Here is an 18,985-nt window from a genome sequence, read left to right on the forward strand (position 1 = left end):
TCTCTCCTTAAACAACAAGGACCTGTGGGCTTCAACGCAGAGCATGGGACATCATTATTTCTAAAAACCTGACAAAACTGCCTCTGTCAAAGTCTAGACTTCAAACCTAACAGAGACACTCCCAAACTTCAACAACCTAAAACTGTGCTCCAAAAAAAGGACGAAATCCTGGCTTCATTTAAGGCAGTGGGAGATTTGCCATTACCTTTCCCACTCTATTTATATCCGAGATGCTAGCAGATGCCTTGTTCCCTCTGTCTACAACAGACAGATCTGTATGTACATTTTCTCTCTCTTTTTTATTCTTTTTTTTTGTCTGAAGACTGTTTTCCCATCCCCTAATTTAAAATGGGATTAGGAGGCACAAAAAGATGCTTTGTTTCTAGTCTTATATATCTATTTTCCAGTTTTATCTCTTAAGAATTTCTTTCAGCCACAACACTGCAAAATTCCTTATCTCTAACACTGGAGTGCTGAAGGCCCCTTGCAGGATTATCCCCTCTTGGCTTTTAACTACTTATTCTGAAACTTGAAGAGCCTTTTCAGGTTTGAAAAATTTTCAGGAACTTAAGGGTTGTAGAAGGGAAGTGCTATTTGGTCCTAAAACTGAAAATTATAACATTGCTTCTAGAGGCTGCTGAGGCAGGCAGATTAACAGCATTTTATAAAGTAATATGTCTTAAGAAGCACTACCATAGCTGTAAGGAGCTAAAGCATCTGATTAAGGATGTTTTATGATATTTTATATATTTTATGCTGTTAGATACAGATCTTGTACACCTATTTCTGTCCAACTGCAAATTGCAATTTAAATGACCACTCATGCTTTATTTATCCCTTTAGTTGTATTGTATCAGGCATTACAAAACAAAACAAACCCATCAGCAAAAACCTGATGTGGCCTGGGGGGTACCTACAGAGCCTTAGCTGGGTAGGATGGCGTTCTTTCAAGAGGACTTCACTCTCCTGAGCTTTTTTTTGAACTCAAAATGAGAAAAGTCATTGCAGGAGACAAACATTAATTGGCTATCACAAATACAAAGTAATTTTGCCTTATGTAAGATCTAAACACTTTACATCCATTTCTAAAAACTGAAGTTCTATACTCCTGTGAAGATCTAGTCATTCACCATCATTACAAATGGAATATTCTAAAAATGTATTAGCTAGTCCACCCTCTCTATTACTCACGCTTCCTCCATTTTCAGAGTCAGTTGAAGTCTCCAGCCTCACCAGGATACAGCATTAACCAAAAGACATCTCTTTGGCTTATCCTTTACTGCCACAGAGAACTAAATTATATCACTGGCTACTTCTCTTAAGAGCAATTTCAAAGTAGGCACTTAAATCCTTTTTACTCTTTTCAGGAAAGCGCCCCCACAAAAGTCTCTCTTTTTGTGGTGGTTTACAGCATTCTCAAAATAGCAAACTAACTAATGGGATTTTTACCCATTTACTCTTATTTCAGTACAGTTCTTAGTTCAAAATAAATTCTCCTCCCTCTTGGTTGTCTATTCCTCAACTGAAATATTTATAGACAGCAATCATGTCCCATCTCAGATTCTTTTCGGGTAAGCTAAAAAAAGCTAAAAGCATTCAGTCACCTGACATAAGATAATTTTTTATTTCCCACATCATTTCAAAAACATGAACCATAAACTCCTCAGGTGTTTACCTGACTCTGAATCAAGCTGTCTTTAACATGCTGGTGACCAGAAGTATGCTCAACATTCCACATAAGCATTTCCAGCATCACTTATACCATGACAGTGTGAACACTTCCCTGATGGCTTGAAATACTTGGTGCATCTGAATTTTACACATCCATTTTGTGCAACTACACTATGCAAGTGGCGCAGCTAACTTGGAACTACTGCCTAGAAGATGAATTTCCCAGGAAAGCACCCTATCTTTCCTATAGGAAAAGAGATCCACTCCTTTTTAAGGAAAAGGCAGCTGACATATTCAAGAAAACACTGAACTAACTAATGGCTGTAGGATTGGAACATTTTTTAGCCAAGTATTTGTGGCTACTTTAAATCAGCATGCACTGACAGGGCCACCCCCCTCTAGGAAGACTCTGACCTGCTGTGATGCTACCCTGTGATGTGTTAAAAAAGAAAACAACAACAACAAATTACTGCAACTGAGTTCCCTGTCACATCATATGAATGCCAAAATTTCCCTGATCTTAACAGGATGTAGAAGGTGAGTGTGTAAAAGTCTGTATGGTGCTTGAATTTGTGGCAATGGAAGGTTTCTGCCCAAGATAACCAACCTCACCACTGCATCCATGCTCCATTTACTGGGTATCTGTGCTTGTGCAGGCTGGCTATCACCTACTGAGCGTATTATTTTACAGACGAAGCCGGCTAGAAATTAATATTCATAAAACAAAGAACAAAAGACAAATGACAGAGTGCAGGAGAAGAATAGTTGCATGCAGCCCTGTGCGTGCGTTTTTCAAGGCTAGACAGCTGCCTGTATTTAAATTCTCATACTCATCTATCCCTCTCCACAGCAACACCAGCTCACACAGTAAATAAGTTACCCTCAAAAAAACTGCAAATGTTGGGAAGTCTTGGGGGAGGGAAGGAATTATTAACACTTTTGGAAAGGAATGAATGCAGATTTTCAGCTTCCTTGATATAAAATATTTTTTGTATAATTTTCACAGCTATTAACCAACTTATGTTCTTTGTGGCACTGCAGCTGCTAAACCCACTCATTCTGTGCTTGTTTTCAAAGCAAGGCACTCCGTCACCTTGGTGGTTCCCAGATCTCCCCCCTCCATCTGAAATGCTACCACATTATGCCTGGTCCCCTGGTGTTCCACTTCACACTCACCTGAATGCATCCAGCATTTTTTACTGAGCCCTGGGCAATGTTTTCCATGCAGGCCATGTATGGAAAGACTCAAAAGGAAAGATTTTCCTCACGTTTCACCTCTCCCCAACTTTAAAATATTCAGTTGCAACATATGTTAGATTCTTTATTCTTTCGTTTTTGTCTTATGCCTCAACTCTTGCTGCTTGGGGGTTTTTTCCTCCTTTTTGGGGTCCCATTGCAAATTTTTTTAGCACCTTCCTCCTACCAGTCTCCTCAACTCTGAGCCCTTAGTAACTAAAGTCAGCCTGGAGAAGGAACGAAGACTTCATTTCACAGAGCAATACTGCCTGCCAGAGCTGAACCCAGGAAAAGTCCTTTTCCTATATCCATGAAAGCATGGAAGGCTGGTGGCAGCTTCAAACCTATAATGACTTAATTATTTAAATTTTATTTTACACCTATTAACCATAGCATATCAAGTAAGAGTAGCAGCTGCTACATGAATTTGACCAGCTCACTTGCCCTCAGCAGATCACCCATCTGCTTGCTCTTCACCTAATACTTCTGTTTGATAGGTTGTAAAACAGATTCTTGCAACAGGTCAGGAACAGAGTCAACTTCAAATCCCACATAAAAATTTCTATGAAAACATATGGACATCTATACTGAGTGATGTCAAATTTAGAGAGGCCATGGACCTTAGGAAAGTGGATAAAAGGAAAATTGCAGCCTGTTATGGAAAAACACTGACTCCATTACAGTGAATGAACAGAAGAGTGGAGAGTGAAGAACTGTATGTATAATTAATTATAGTAATACAGACCTACAAAATTCATGGCTGCACACACTGCAAAATGGTGTGCAAAACGCCTGTTATGTGTCAATTTCAGTTCATACAGCATAAAAAGTATTGCTTTTTAAAATGATCAATACAGGGAACTTCCCTGTTCACCAGCAGCACTCTATACAAAGTTATGCTAATTAGGCAAATGATTCAAGAGTTCTGTATGTTAGTATTTCTCATACCTTCATAAGTTTTCCACTTCAACTGAAATGAAAACAAAACCAAAAAACAAGGGAGGCACACAGAGAGAGGCTTTAGTTTATCTTCCCCTAGGGCCTATAAAGCCTTGGGAAGTTCTTCAGCTTACAGTGCATAGGAAAAGCACCTGTTTTTGAAAAAACAGGTAGGATTTCTTTGTTCTTATGCTTCTCACTTAGGGGCACAGCAAGTTTGCAACATCCAGGAGGCATCAAATCAGACTCAAAAGTTTCCTTCAGCCAAATCATCCCTCCCCTCTAAACTGACAAAAGTTTAGGTGAGAAAAAAAACCCACAACCCTAGGAACTTCCATTGTTGTGCCTGTGTTTTTACTTCAGAGCTGAAGAGAAATCTATTTTTTTTAACTTAAAATTGAAAAACTAGCTTTAAGGTTAACCTTCTGGAACAGAAATCAAGAGCAGAATCTGATCTTTACTGAATTATCCCATCTTTGTATTTTAAAAAAAGGACAAGCTTCCCTATAACTGATCCAATAGAGATTTTTAATGCTCCCATTTTAAGTAGCTAAAAATCTCCAAGCAAATATGCAAAATAACTTAAAGAAAATGGTCATTTTTTGCAGTAGTCTTTAGCACCATATGGAGATAAAAAAATGCCTTCCTTTCTTCTTGCTTCCGAGCCAAAGGAAGAATAAAAGATTAGCAACTTATGAAACAATATAAATTTTGATTTAGGAGAGATTACCTCATACTTGTCTGGAACTTGAACAAATGAAGACTGAAAATGCAAAGCACAGGCAAGAACAGCTGTGATTTCTGACTTCAAGCCTGTAACTCTCCTTAGAGAAAGCTGGAAAAAGGGAAGACAAGCCTGGCCAGGTGCTTGTATTGCTAGGTTCCCTCACAGTACAGCATATTTTCAGCATATAACTCTATTTTGATATTAAATTCAAGTTCAAATGACTTTAGGATTGGCCATATCTGTAATTGAGGAAAAAACCCATAGAATAAAATTAACCTATGTAAAAATGTATTCTAAATGTATATACCTTAACTTTTGCAGTGACACCATTTACCAACACTTTTACAGCCCAAAGATTTTTAATGCTTGCAAGGCAGATCAAATTTATGTTAATGACAAAATCATGTTTCTTCATACCAGTCTCCTGTTCATCAGTCAGTAATCCAAAGGCCTGTGCCTACTTGATACTAAAACTAGTACTTGGATAATTTACAGCCTTGGATTTAATGCCATCTGAAATTACTTTTGAAATTTTACCAATAAACCCATTTTAATACTCTTTTTGGTCTGCACTTCTGGTTCACCTAAATCCATTAGACATTTCCTGAAAGTTCCAAGACACGATTAACTGGGAATACAATTATCAGATTTATAATTTGAAATGCAAACTTTAGTCTCTTTGTTCTTCTTAGCTTCTTGGGTTTAAATTCCAATACAGTTGTTATTTTCTGTTATAATCTCTCTGGGTTTGTAGGATTTCACAGGAGCCTGAAGGAATTGGCAGTCAATGGCTGTTCATGGTGTGCTGACAATGTTAGCAATTCCAGCTGAGACCCAAAAAGCCGGGTAGTGTGCAGAGTTCTCGCTCTCCAAATTCCTCTTTTTCTGTTTCCATGCTTTTTGGCCCAATTTGTCTCCCCACTTCACAGAGGGGCTGAGTTGGAGGAGACCTTTAAAGGTCCTTGCAAAGAGAAGACACATCCTGAACTGAGGAACATTTAGTGGATCATGAAAGAAATGTGTGTGTCCCTGTGCTACAAATATTTAAATATTTCAATTATTTCAAACAGGAAACCTCAGGAAGGGGTGTTTTATTGGTCCTGTTTTCAACTGAGAAATTTATGATGGCTCTACAAGTAACCTCTTGTTACAAAACTACCTACCAAAACTTTTATTTATATGGATTGTGCCAGGATGTTTGAAGCCAATATGTGTGTTATGTTTTTGCTATGCCCTTTTGGGGCCAACACTCTGCAATATATTAAAAAAAGTGCAAGCCAAGACAAAATTTCAGTGTCTGCGTAGCAACAATGCTACTGGTAGCATCAAGAGCTCAGTCATGTGCATACCAAGAAGTCTAGACAGTGTTCACATACTACTGGTAGGTACATCTATCTTACTATAATGACTCTTAAAAATGTATTTTAAACTAATTCAAAGCACATCAAATTTTTAGGGATGACAGGGTAGCTTTCTCTTTCATTTTTAAATTTTTTTTTGCTTAACTTGCAAACTTTCAGTAATTCCTGATCAGTTTTAACTACATTTAAAAACCATCTTTCTATGCCTGATTAGAGAGTAATCCTTTCCTAATAATTTTGTCTTCTGAGGCTTGAAAACACAGTCTTGCTGCTCTGTTAACTCCTACAGGGATTCCTTAGTAATTTTTCATAAATTTCTGTAAATTTGGATGGGAACATCCATCATGCTATGTTGGAATGGTCAGCAAAAGAGATAGAAATGTGGGCAAATAGTACCATGGAATTATAGTGATTCAGGACTGGAGAAGAAGCTTTCCTGGGAGGCAGGAAAGGAGGAAGAAGACAACAGAAGGTGCTGTCACTTCACACAGTAAGTGCAGGTATATGGAAAGCTTCACCATCACCACCACCCTACCAAAAAATATCTTCTTGTGATTCAGGGATCAGCTCAGATGTGGGTGCTTGAAGAGCCATCCATGATGTGGTGTGGAAGTACATGGAGGAAATGACTCAGCCAAAAAAAGGAAGGTTTTCCAGTTCATGTGCTATATCAAGCAACGAAACGCTCAAGAAGAAGTTGGGGAATGAGGACATCAAGGTCAGCTACTGCACAACTGTAAGAGAAGATGTTTTCAGCAAGAGGAAACCTTTTCCATGTCCTTATAACTTTGGGAAGTTAATTTCAATTAGATTGACACTTTTGATGATAGATAGATAAATAGATTGATAGACATTACACGAAGTCTTGACTTCAGTGACGCACAAGCCCTCCAGGTCTATTTAACAGAGAGCTAAATCCTTATTGCCATCAGAAGGAGATTTAATGATCACAGAAGAAATTAATCACACCTCACACTGCCTCACTCAGTGCACAAGCTGGACACCATATTAAGAACCTATTTTTTTCCTTCTAGGGTTTTTTCATGAAGATAAATCAGTGAGTAGCTATCTCCTACTTCATCTGTGGTCGTAAGAACATTTACTCATTGGCAAAGACTTCCAAAAACCTATACGGTATTTATGCCCTTTGCATGCCATGAACTCTTATTATCAGATATTAAAAACCTTTTATCCACTTGAAGAAGTTGCTTACAAAGTCTGTAAAGGTCACTCGACATTTTTTTTTCATATTAACAACACAGAATTTTACCAACAGAAGAAAACACATAGGAAAACTTAAATGTATATATACATATATTTCTTTAAAAAACCAGAAGATTTTGTCTTTTGTGTTGATATTTTTTGTGGTTTCTTACCTTCTACTGCTCTCTTGAAGAAAACTTTACAGCTGCCACATGTAACCACCCCATAATGACATCCAGATGCCTCGTCTCCGCACACCAAACACACTTTGGAAGGTCTCGAAGATCCAGTTGATACACTTCTCAATGAAGAGCTGGAGTGAAAACAATCAAACAAAACAAAACAGATATGAATATTTCAAATCACACCAGTCATAATAGAAAGTTCAATTAAGAATTTATAACAGGTATATTGCTCAAGGCACCTAACAATTAGGAAACCACAACACTTTCTGGCAGTGCCTAGCTGAATACATGAATTGCTTTAATTAGTAAGTGCAATATTTTTATTGTCTGTCTTAAAACACCCATAATATATCAATGTTAATGTGAGAAGTTACCACAAGGGCAGTGGAATTTATTGGTAGCAGATGATTAAAACTGAAAATAAAAACCAAATAAACTAACAAACCATTCTGGCAGCAACCTGGCAGCTATAAATTTTCCTTCTGTTTCTTTATTTGTTTGAAGCCTTTGCAACTAAGGAGTACCTGTAAGGAAAGCTCTAAGGCCATTTGATGAAGGAGTGCAGCAAGGTGGTATGTGCATGTACTCCCCTGTCTGTGCTCCTGCTTACCACTGCAGTAGTTCATCAGCTTATTTCCGATACTCCTGCAATTTACCAGCTTACTTCCCATGTAGTTTTGAAGCCTTTGTACATTCTGCAAGTGCAGAAGAGCTTCTCATATGCCTGTAGGTGCCAGAAAAGCAGCACTGGAAGTTCAGAGCATCCTGAAGTTTGTTAGAATGATGCACCTTGCAAGCCTGCTTCAATTACCTACCTCTGTCCTAAACCACAAGGCACGTTTAGGAAACATTTTCCACTGGCAACTCCCAAGGACAATGCTTTTCAAAAACAAGTCACATTTCCTGATCCTGTGAGTTTCCTCCCTCTCTTCTTCCCCCAGGAACTGGAAATGCCACCCTAATGCAACGGGCACGCTTGGAGAAACATGCCAGATCCTGAAGGAGATGAAAACTTTGGATCCCTCCCGTGTCCCCATGGGGCTGGAGAGAGTATCTCCTTCCACACAGCCTCTCTTCTCCAGGCAAACGTGGCCTCTTGCATTTCTTACATGTTATCTCTCTGAATGCTGCCAAAAAACTACAAAAACAACCCTGAAAGACTTCCCACCAGCAGGGAAATGATCAGGCAGTTCAAACTGCAGGTCACAGGCTATTTGTCCATCAGCCACTGGGAAACGAAGTCCACAGGTAGTCTTAATTCAAATATAAGATAATGAGCTTGCTTTAGAAATCTCAAGTATGAACCCTGTTCCTTTTTCCAAATTTCTAGCTTCCTTTAAAGAGGTATGCAGAGGCCAAGTGATTTATCCATGGGGAACAGCTCAAATGTCACTCCACATGAGGGACCGCAGCTCCCCTGGCCTACAGCTTTACTGCAACATCAAATCTAAATGTCTGCTTAAATGACAGTGTTCAGATGTTAATCAAAATGTTCCAAATAGTATTCATTCCTGCTCTTGTCTGCTCACCAGTCTGTTAGATTTACTAGTTTTAGTCCCTGTGCTATTTATACTCTCATTACATAACATCACACTACTTGATAATTGCTAGGTGATGGCATTAGCTCATCTGTTAAGAGAGAAAGCCTCACCAAATCCATGTTAAAGTAAGTTCTGCGTGCTCCAGTCACAGTCATACCTGCACACGCTGCATTAATTTACCCTCAGGAAAAGTAACTTTTCCAGGATTTGCCAAGGCTGTGCTGGTATTCAGCTCTGATGTGTTAAGGCAAAGAAAAGGACTTTCTCCCTCCAGCACATTCCATACTGCGTGAAAAAATTAGACCTCCCATTAAACCAAGTTCTTCAAAAGGTGTCTGCTTTCTAGAGAAAATGCCAATAACCTGGAAAACTCACCTTGAAAATTCTCTTTCTTTCACTGCAAACATCAGTCTTTTGCCTGAGAAGGGAAAAATTTCAATTCTGATGTAAGACCAAAATGTCTCAGGGGATTTTTAATTTTGATGCTGCGTGTTCCCATTTCTTCATAAAGACTGGCAAAAATTTTCCTAGTCTTTCTACCCTGAAAGAGGTCAGCGTATTTTTTTATAATATCTAAAAAAGAGGTGATTTTATTAGAGAGGTTTTCCTGTAGAGAAATGGAGGTTTCCAGGGTATCACAGCAGTGTGCATGATTTTTATTTTTATATATATACGCACGCACATGCTTCTCTATATATACATACTGCATATATATATGTAATTATGTATTATTTTTAGTTGAAAATAAATTGTCATGTAGGATTTGCAGAAGGTGGGAGAACCTTTTTTTAGATACAAGCTACCCTACAAAATTGCACTTTCACAGAATTATTAGGTTAAAAAAAAAGTCAGCAAAGACAAATTAAGACACCAGTTGATCCACGACTATTATTAAATGCCTACCTAAGATGCAATCTATAGCATATTTTATACAGTGCTCCTCTGCACTGAAGACTTGAGTATAACTGGAAGGCACAGCCTGAATACAAAGTATGTATTCAGCTACTCAGCCACAGCAACACAGGTGGAAGCTTAACGTTCTGGAATTAAATCGAATTAACTCATTCTTTTATTCAGTTTAAAAGTGGAATACGTTAAAACGCAGATGAGGCATTTTCATTCTTAACAGGAGTATCAAACATGGAGCTGTTCTCAAGTACTTTACTGCAAAGAAACATTGATATTTGCTGTTGGTACTTTAGTCTCCTACTTGTGCCAGCTCTGGCTATGATTGCCTTCAATGAACAATGTTCGGATTTTTTTTAAAATCTCTTAAGTTCTCTTTCACCCATGCTATACCAGAGTATTTGCCAATTCAAAATGCTGCTGTAATACCTCACACAAAGATAAAGTGGTGCAAATAATAAAAGGCTAAGCCCAAAAATATACTCAAATCACAAGCTAAACCTCAGGATAACTCGTTCTCTCCATGGAAGCTTTTCTTTCCAAACAAGGCACACAGAGATGGTTGTACCTTTTCCTCCTAAATCTCTCTCTTTCCAGGCTGTCATCCTTTCCCTTAGTGACCATTGTGAAAATTATCTGACTGATGAGGAACCTACCCCGTGGCCTTTATTTCAAGGCCAGGCATCCAGTGTTGATGACATAAAAAGATGACACTTCATTTATTCATCACTTTCATTAAATCAATTCTTTTTACTAATCATTATAGCCCTTTATTCTATAATATGTGCAGACAGAAACCCCCCATCCCTCCCACTGAAATTACTTCTCATGCATGCTCAAAGTTAAATATTTCCCTTTGCTTTAATTTTCACAGCAACATCCCATAAATTTTTGCCCAGGAAAAATGCCTAATTAAACTGGCACGTGGGAAAAGTTACAGGCAGGTAACACTTAATCAGTGTTAAATTCAGTTGATTATAACAGAGATATCTACATTAATTTAATTTTTGCCTTTTTTTTCTTTGGAGGTAAGTTTGATTTTTTGCTCCAGATGAGACGTTTAGTTACAGTACTCCAAGTTACTTAAGTAACAAGTCATTCTCACTTCTGAAATATCCAAGACTTGATCCATGTAAGAATGAATACTATAATACCATGAATACCAAATATTAGAAACTTTACAACTGACTCCTTGGAAGGCAATTAGCCTAGTACCAAATATCTGTTTGAATGACATGATAAATCTAATGGCATATGTGGGCCACAGCAGGTTTCAATCTTAAAATTCAGATTGAGTGAAAACACTGTATTTACCCAAAACCAAATCAGAGCCTATACCCTATTGTTCTGATATTTAACATGGTTTTTAAAAACCTTTTACACAACAGACTGTTGTTGAGCCAGGACATTCCTTGTGGGTGGCAAGCTAGTTTCAATATAAACACCAGAAATGTGAAATAGTGCCGAAGAGTTGGCTGCTCATTCCCGTTTTCAGAACCAGAGGCTCCCATAGGTTGGTTAGGTGCTGTTGCTTGCTTTCATGCTTCTCTCATTATTTCTAATACAACGACAAGAATAGGCAAAAACACTCCCACGTCCCTCTCATAAAACTCTACAGGACTCAAAGAGAGATCTACCAGAGCATGCACATTTTATCCCAATGCTGTTACAGCCAAGGGCAGCACAGAGGGTTTTACAGTGCCAAATGTATCTCCTAAATGATTCGTAAAACGGTTGCTTCGATGGCTCCAGTAACATTTGTCACGTTGCAGGGTATGTGATTAAGAATAAGCTTGATTTATTATCTCTAAGAGTGCAAATGCTGGCAGCTAAATGCTGACCTTGACTAGCCATTGCCATCAAGCTCATTTGTGTCTCTCAGAGTTGGCTTTAGTAATAGTTATATGGAGAATTAATTAGAAATAACAGATTTTGTAAAGAAGAGTCAATAAACCCACAGATAATCCAGCATTTTAAAAGCTGATTATATAGGTTATTATGCTTTTCAAACCAGATGTCATACAGGAGCACAGTTTAAACAAATGATGCCTCTCTGATGATAAAATGAAGCACTCCAAAGAAGCAGAAGCCACAATATGTATTCCAAAGTCATTTGTTCCAAGCACTTTTATTATTTTGAGATCTAGATGAGCCCTTTTTAATTCCACATCATTGACTTTTCTTTTTAATACTGAAATTTTCTGGCAGTAAAACAAACAGAAGGAACTTGGGTACACCTCAATAAATAAAGATATGCAAAAACAAACGTAAAAAGAATTTGAGATTATAAAATCATATTTTTACCACAAGAAGAAAAAAAAGTAACTGTAAGAGGAAGAATAATCAGGGTATTCAAGATGCAGAGGCTGCCAGCAGTTTATTTCTACCCTCTCATCTCGTTTCTGAAGGAGTATAACCTCTCTGGAGTCATATTCTGCTGGGAACTAGCACCTAAAAACATGATAGTCATTTCTGCACTTTGAAATACTGCAACTAACCTACCTGTGGCCCAAAACAAGCACTGGGCATTTTACTCCTCTTAGCAGCTCTCCCAGTACCTTCTTTTCTCTAACTCATTGTTCCCTCAGCCATCATAGTAGACAGCATTTCCTCTTCACATTACCTCCATTATTTTCATGCATGTCCACATAGTAACAATAATTTCACTGCCCAAGATAACTCTACTACTCCTTTAGAAAGTGACATACTGGTCAAAACCTGTCCAGCAGATTATTTCTTAAACCAATTCACTCCACAATGATAGTAGCCATGCCCTCCCGCACTGCCATGTATCATCTCCCAGATTCTGCTCCATGCTGGCTGCTTTAATTGCCAATACTGATGTTTGACCAGCATCAGTTCCTGTTGTATAACCTGAATTTTTAAAGAGCTTCACTGTAGGAAGGAACCATGGCTTTCTCCTATAACCACTTGAATAAAGCAGATTAGCAGGCTGGAAAATGGTATTTCTTAAATGTCAGAGCATATAAACCAATCTTCTTGTCAGCAGACCAAGAAAGCAGAGAGGAGTGAAAAGGTGCAGAGATGAAATGATCAGAATTTTGGAGGAGAAGGCAGTCACGTGGGACCTCGGGAACGTCGAGCTAAGGAAGAACTGCTGGAACCCAACCACCCCTGAGCCTCAGCAGCAACACTCCCAGAGCAGGCAGAGCAATATTTACCCTCTTTGAGGGTTTATTTTAAAGAAATTTAAAAAACAAAAACAAGCAAATAACAAACAGAATTCAGTAGCTGTGATATTACATTTAAATTAGTGGTCAGTCTCAATTAGTTATTTAGGTGGGTTTTTTTTAAAGCAGAGAGCTTTTGTATTCCAAGACAGAAACCCTTCAATTCTTTGAACTTCAAACACTACAACCTTTTTTAATCCTAAGAAATGCTTAGTATGATGGAATATGTAGGAATTGCAAGGGAAGTGCATTTAGTTAAGAAAAAGCAAACTGAGAACCTGGATGGTGTTCTTCCTCGCCAGCTCCAGCTTTCACTTGAAGTTATTTTATTTAGCAATGCCTAAGGGTCACACATCACACTTTCATACCTGGATCTTAATTATGATAACAAGCAAACTCTGACATGCACTAATAGAAAAGGCTCCAACCTTTTTTCCAAGCCCCACCAAATCTAAAAAGATGCACTCAGGATTTAAAAAAAGCATTTAAGTTCCAATGTTTATTCGGCAAATAGAATCTGATGCGTTCTGTGCCGCAGTCAAAGTGAACAGGTTCCTGTGTTTAGCTTAACCTTAAGGCATATGTTGATTTTACAAAATGAAGCAAGTGTGCTACGCTCCTTCAGTTCCCATTTACCTTAGTGGATGCTGACAGGACTCAGCACTTTCCTCCATCCAGCTGTAAACCTTGACTTTTCCTTGACCTTCTCTACTGAAATATTTTGGTAGCAACTATAGTCGGCAATCCAAATTTTACCTCCAAATAATCGGCTGACTACAGAAAAATATAAACTTAAGCATCAATGCAAGTGTGTTCTGATGGACTGAAACTGAGGAGCACTTATTTCCTAGGGAAATAAAACTAATTTCTACCCAGTGATTTAGTGAACAGAGAAGTATAACATCCACCTACTTTTCTTCTGCAACGCACTTTTCTCCTCTAACTGCTGTCACAACCTACCAAGACACAACTGCCCCAGGGAAATAAAATTTCCTTGCTCTGCAGGTTTTTCAGTACATAGATATAGTTATCTATTGAAATGGAATGGTTAACCTAAAAGGGGAGTTTCCTATCAGGATTAAGCCTTTGGCTTTGGAAGGCAGAGAACTCCAGTAAGCCTCACAGTACATTTGCTCTAACTTTTCATATTTGGCCCACTTATAGAATTAGTGCAGTTTAAATGCATGCAATGCTGGTGTTTGTGCTGCTGATTATAAATTGCTATGTATAGCAAGATAAGGCAGGAACAGTTTATCTGGAAAATTATCTGGTTAATTATTGAAAGTCTGCTTGAGGGGGCAGGGAGTACATTTAACTCTTTCTTTTCCTGCACCTGCTCACCTGCCCTAACTAGGAGGAGACACAGAGCTTGGAAGATCCAATTTTTCATAACACCATCTCATTTTCCACTACTGAAAACTAGGCAAGCCATTATGCACCCTGGTAACTCCCCTACCAGGGCACGTTAGTGTTTACCTGGAGAGGATCTGCTGCTTTCTCAGTCAGAAACATTTTAAAGCTGCACAAAATGCCATGATTCAAGTGAGGCTCACTTGCTGGTGGGGGCACCAGTGGGAAATCATAACCATGAGGAATTTCAGGCAAGACAAGACTGCACAAGTACATTGCTCTGCTACTGAAGGCTTCCAAGACAAAGAAACCTGAATGAACAAGGGAGAAAAATGCACTAAGAAGGCAAATGCAGGGAGATGCCACCAGCAATAAAAGTATCTCTTTAAAAAGCCTCCTCCTTTTAAAAACAGGCTCTCGACTTTAGTTGAAGTTCTCCCTTCAGAGTCTAAACAAGCAGCTCCTAAAAATACCTTCCTTTTTTGAAAGCTTATTTTATGAAACCCTTATTACATCAACCTGAAATGACATTGATGACCAGAGTATTAACTGTTAATGACCTTAAGAAACATCATTCTGTTGCTGACAAAAATCTACCTGATATGTCTGGCAACAGCTGGGCCCCAAAAGTACTAAAAGAATAACTGTATTACAACTATTAGTTTATGACAGAAGCAGCTTGGTCCAGTTGGACATACTTTCCTATTACCAACTGTTTGCTTTGACTTCTGAGTGCATGACATGCTTACAGAGAAAGCTACCACACCATTAATACCCTAACCACAACATAAAAAGTTTACAAGAGTTCCATAATCAAATAAATTTTTTTCAAAATTAAATTATTTCATAACAGCAAAAAGTAAACTGAACTGTCTACTGGGGATTAAAATACCACAATAGAAAAACCTCCAGAGCAACCATAAAACCATAGGGAAAAAATGCACCAAAGCACAAAAAAAGGTTACCATGGGAACAAAGGCTATTTTCCAACTTGTCACATAATAGCCCCAGTATGGCAGACCTTTACTCATAAGAGCAATCCCACAGGCTTACGAAGGCAACATGTATAATTACTGCTTGCTCTGAAAAAATCTAAGGGGAAAATGGAGTGGGGGTTTGGTTTTTAAACGCCTTTATGCCCCCTATCTACCAAGACAAAACTATGGTGGATGTTGAAAGGGTATTGGAATTACAGCACTAGTGTTTGCTATATTAAAATGCCAAACAGGAACAGAAAAGAGAAGTAGGAAGGTCTGCACACCAATCTAAACTTCATAAAGAGGACGTAGGGGAGAATGAAAAGCAACAGGCAGCTCACAGTATCACTTAGCATGAAATACCAACACAGAACTCAGTGCTAAGACTCCAGCCCATGAGCCTTATCAGACAAATTCCTGACAATAACAGACTTGAGTATCTTGGAAGATTCAGGGAATTCTGTGAACACTTGTAAAATGAAGATTGGAAAAAATAAATAAACCTCCTAAAATGATCTCACTAATCAAAAAGTAATAATCCTTAATAAGATTAGGCATAGGTACTTATATTTTACTGGAAGTTTCCAGCTTGGCACTGGCTTCAGATGATACAGTGAGAACCAAACTCCAACTTTACCATCATCTTTGATTAACAGGTATTTTAAAAGACTAATAGTCACATTATTTTGAAACACCTGTCAACTTCTAAAACCACTATTTGAAATAATGATGGCTTCCTTTTCACGAACATTTTTCCTTTTTTAGGAAATTCAACCTGTTCATTTTGTTTTAATGCATGTCACTATTACTTGATACGTGAAACAGGATGACTCTTGCAGCTCTAGGCATACAGATATGGAGGTAGTCTGTAAATTTTTTTTCCACCATCCTGGTCTCATGGCCCAAACCAAACACCTTCCTAAAAGTAGAAGGTAGGGTTTTTACTAAAGAATCACTCTCCTTCCCAGTCTCTCTGGCTCTCAGGATGCTTACCAACAGTTTGCAATTGGATCCCCTCCAGCAATCATGATTCCAGTTCAACCTGTGAATTTTGTCACAGGTAAAACAGCCTTCTCTGGCTTCGTATACACTTTTAAAAACTGTGATGATTAGCAGAGCACACAAGCAAGCAGCAGCTCCAGTTCAGACAGGGACATCACTTCCCACTTGTCCCACCTCCACTTACAGTGACAATTTGCAGAGATCCTTACTCTTGTATTTACCCCAAGGTAAGTTCACTCCTGTTGGTGGTGATATTGTCGACTGCCACATTTACTTGCACACTTCAAGTTCTTCTGTTTTCCCTTGCCTGTCGTTTATGTGGAGGGTCAGGCAGTGTGAGCCCAAAGAAAGGTACAAAAATGAGTATTCAACAGCCCAATTTCCCATCCTGCTCCTGTGGAAGAAATGCAGATATTCTTTCCATACTTCTTCCTAATTTAGAAAGTCAGGTAAGCTTCCAATGGGCAGGAGAGGAGAGAAATGCAAGTGACTCATCTTTGAAGTGCCTTCCTCTCTTCATTTGCTTCCTAAAGGGCTTGTCTTGAAATGGACACAGAGAAAAAGAGGGTTTAAACTCCTCATCACCAGTTAGAAAGCCACTGCATACTTGCACCCATGAGAGCAATCAGGAAGACAATATTGCCAGAGCATCTGATCCCATACTCCAGCATACACATAACCTGCATGTGTGCAAATGCACTGACCACACTCATGCTGTACAGCCTTCAGAGTGACTTACAATTTTCAATTTCACATAACCCTTGGACTTATGTATAATAATGCCTATTTTGGGCTCCTGGAAACCATGACAGAGTTTAAGTGATAAGACAGAACAGCATCAGATCCAAAATGCAGTTATTCAATGTTCAGCATAAAAGCAAAGAATTTTGAGCAGAAGCACTATTGAATCTTGGAAGAAAGTTTTAGAAACTAGATGCACAGTTAAGATTCCAGAATCTCTTTTAAAATCAACAATAATTACATAATAGGAAACCTCTGCTCCTATTAACTAAATAAAAACTCTATTGATAGCTCCTCAAAGTAGAAGGTAAAATCAATGGCATGTGTTTTAAAAATATTCCAAACCCCAAGTCCTTTCAACTCCCCTTTCTCTATTTTCACAGTAAGTATAACCGCTGACATGTAATACAGCTATACTGTATTAAGTAACCATAAATTTTAACTTTTAAATCAATTAAAATACTCCTCCATTATATGTCAGAGTGACAAGTAATAGCCTGCTGAGTGCCATGGAAAATTTTGGTCAAATAGCAGATGAGGGCTGCAATCACTGACTGATACCTAGAGCAAAGGCTTTTGGTAATTCTCCCACAAGAAATCACAATTGCTGACAAAGTTCAAATTTGTCTTGACAGGATTGTCAAGGCAAACTAGAAACGTTCACAATTGCAAGTCAAAGAATTCATTTTTATTCAGCTGAAATTCACTCGGCTGCTCACATACTAATGATACACAGGACTGTACCTACCACTCTCTCCGGCTGAGCAGCTGAAACCCAGACAGCAAAGACCAAAGGAAAATGGGAGCACTAAGCAAAGCACAGACCAGGAGAGTTATCTTCAACAACTAACACAGCCCCAGCTCATCTCCTAAATCCTCTTCTACATCCTGCCAGAACTCTCTTGCAATGTATAGCAGGCCTTGATTTTGGAAGGCAGCTTGCATTTAACTTCAGTGGGAATAAGAGCTAGTACAATAATTAAAAATACCACCATCCCTCCCATGTCAGGAAAAGGATGTTTTACTGTTTATGCACAAAAGCACACTACTGTAGAGGCAGACAGAGTTCATGAGTGTGCATAACAAAGTGCTTATGCATAAATTTATACAAGTTATACAGAAATCAAGGTGTATAGCAGAGTGAGCAAACATTATTACTTGCTAATCCATCACCCTCCTAGAACTCACTTATGCAGCCTGTTTGTGGCACAGACTTTCAGTTTCCTTTAGCAAAGACCGCAATATTTGTATTTCATTGTTATACCACAAATATAATTACTCACTGACAAAACGGGTCCCACACAGAGCCAATTAAAACCAAAGAACCTGGTGACACATTCTTTGCTTCATTAAGCAGTATCATCAAATCAGTGAAAGGACTGGGTTGGAAGGGACCTTGGGACTCATCTAGTGCCAACCTCCTGCCATGGGCAAGGGCACTTTCCACTCGACCACATTGCTGAAATCCCATTTAACCTGGCTTTGAATTTCTGCCTATTCTAAAACAATCTGCTTTCCCTCCTCCCAACCCCACCCTGCCTCCTGCAGCCACTAAAATTATTTCTGTTAAAAACAGGTGTGCAATATGCAGAATAAGCATTTGGTGAAGAAAGAAGATGACTCAACAAAGAGTAAGCTTTGAGCACCCATGGTTTCAAACACTGCAGCAACCAGAGTGTAACTCAGTTTCATCACAGCTGGAGGATCCAAGAAGGCCCCATCTGCACACCTTCAGGCTTCAGACCACTTCACCCCACGCAGCTCCTGGCATGGGAGACCACTGCTGTCACAAAGATATAAGAAACCTAGAGCTTCCTACTTCTATATTTATTTTTCATGTTCTAAAGAACATACACAAAATAAAGATAGAGCTCTAAAGTTTATGAAAATTAAAAAAAATTGCTATTTAAAAAAATTCTTGTTATTCAAGAGCAAGAATAATGAAACCTTGTTTC

The 18,985-nt window shown here is 38.5% G+C and overlaps 1 protein-coding gene across 4 annotated transcripts in view; it reads right to left on the reverse strand.

Moving 5' to 3' along the window:
* The window catches only part of NR3C2 (nuclear receptor subfamily 3 group C member 2), a gene marked incomplete at its 5' end in the record, with an annotated part of 186,314 nt that overhangs the window by 68,838 nt on the left and 98,491 nt on the right, over positions 1 to 18,985 (reverse strand). For all 4 annotated transcript variants that reach the window (XM_084204668.1, XM_084204670.1, XM_084204669.1 and 1 more), the window contains one exon: positions 7,311 to 7,450. In XM_084204668.1, the coding sequence (XP_084060794.1) occupies positions 7,311 to 7,450 (140 nt within the window). The remainder of the gene's footprint in view (positions 1 to 7,310; positions 7,451 to 18,985) is intronic.

The sequence above is a fragment of the Fringilla coelebs genome (assembly GCF_963513975.1).
Source record: "Fringilla coelebs genome assembly, chromosome: 4".
Taxonomy (NCBI): Eukaryota; Metazoa; Chordata; class Aves; order Passeriformes; family Fringillidae; genus Fringilla; species Fringilla coelebs.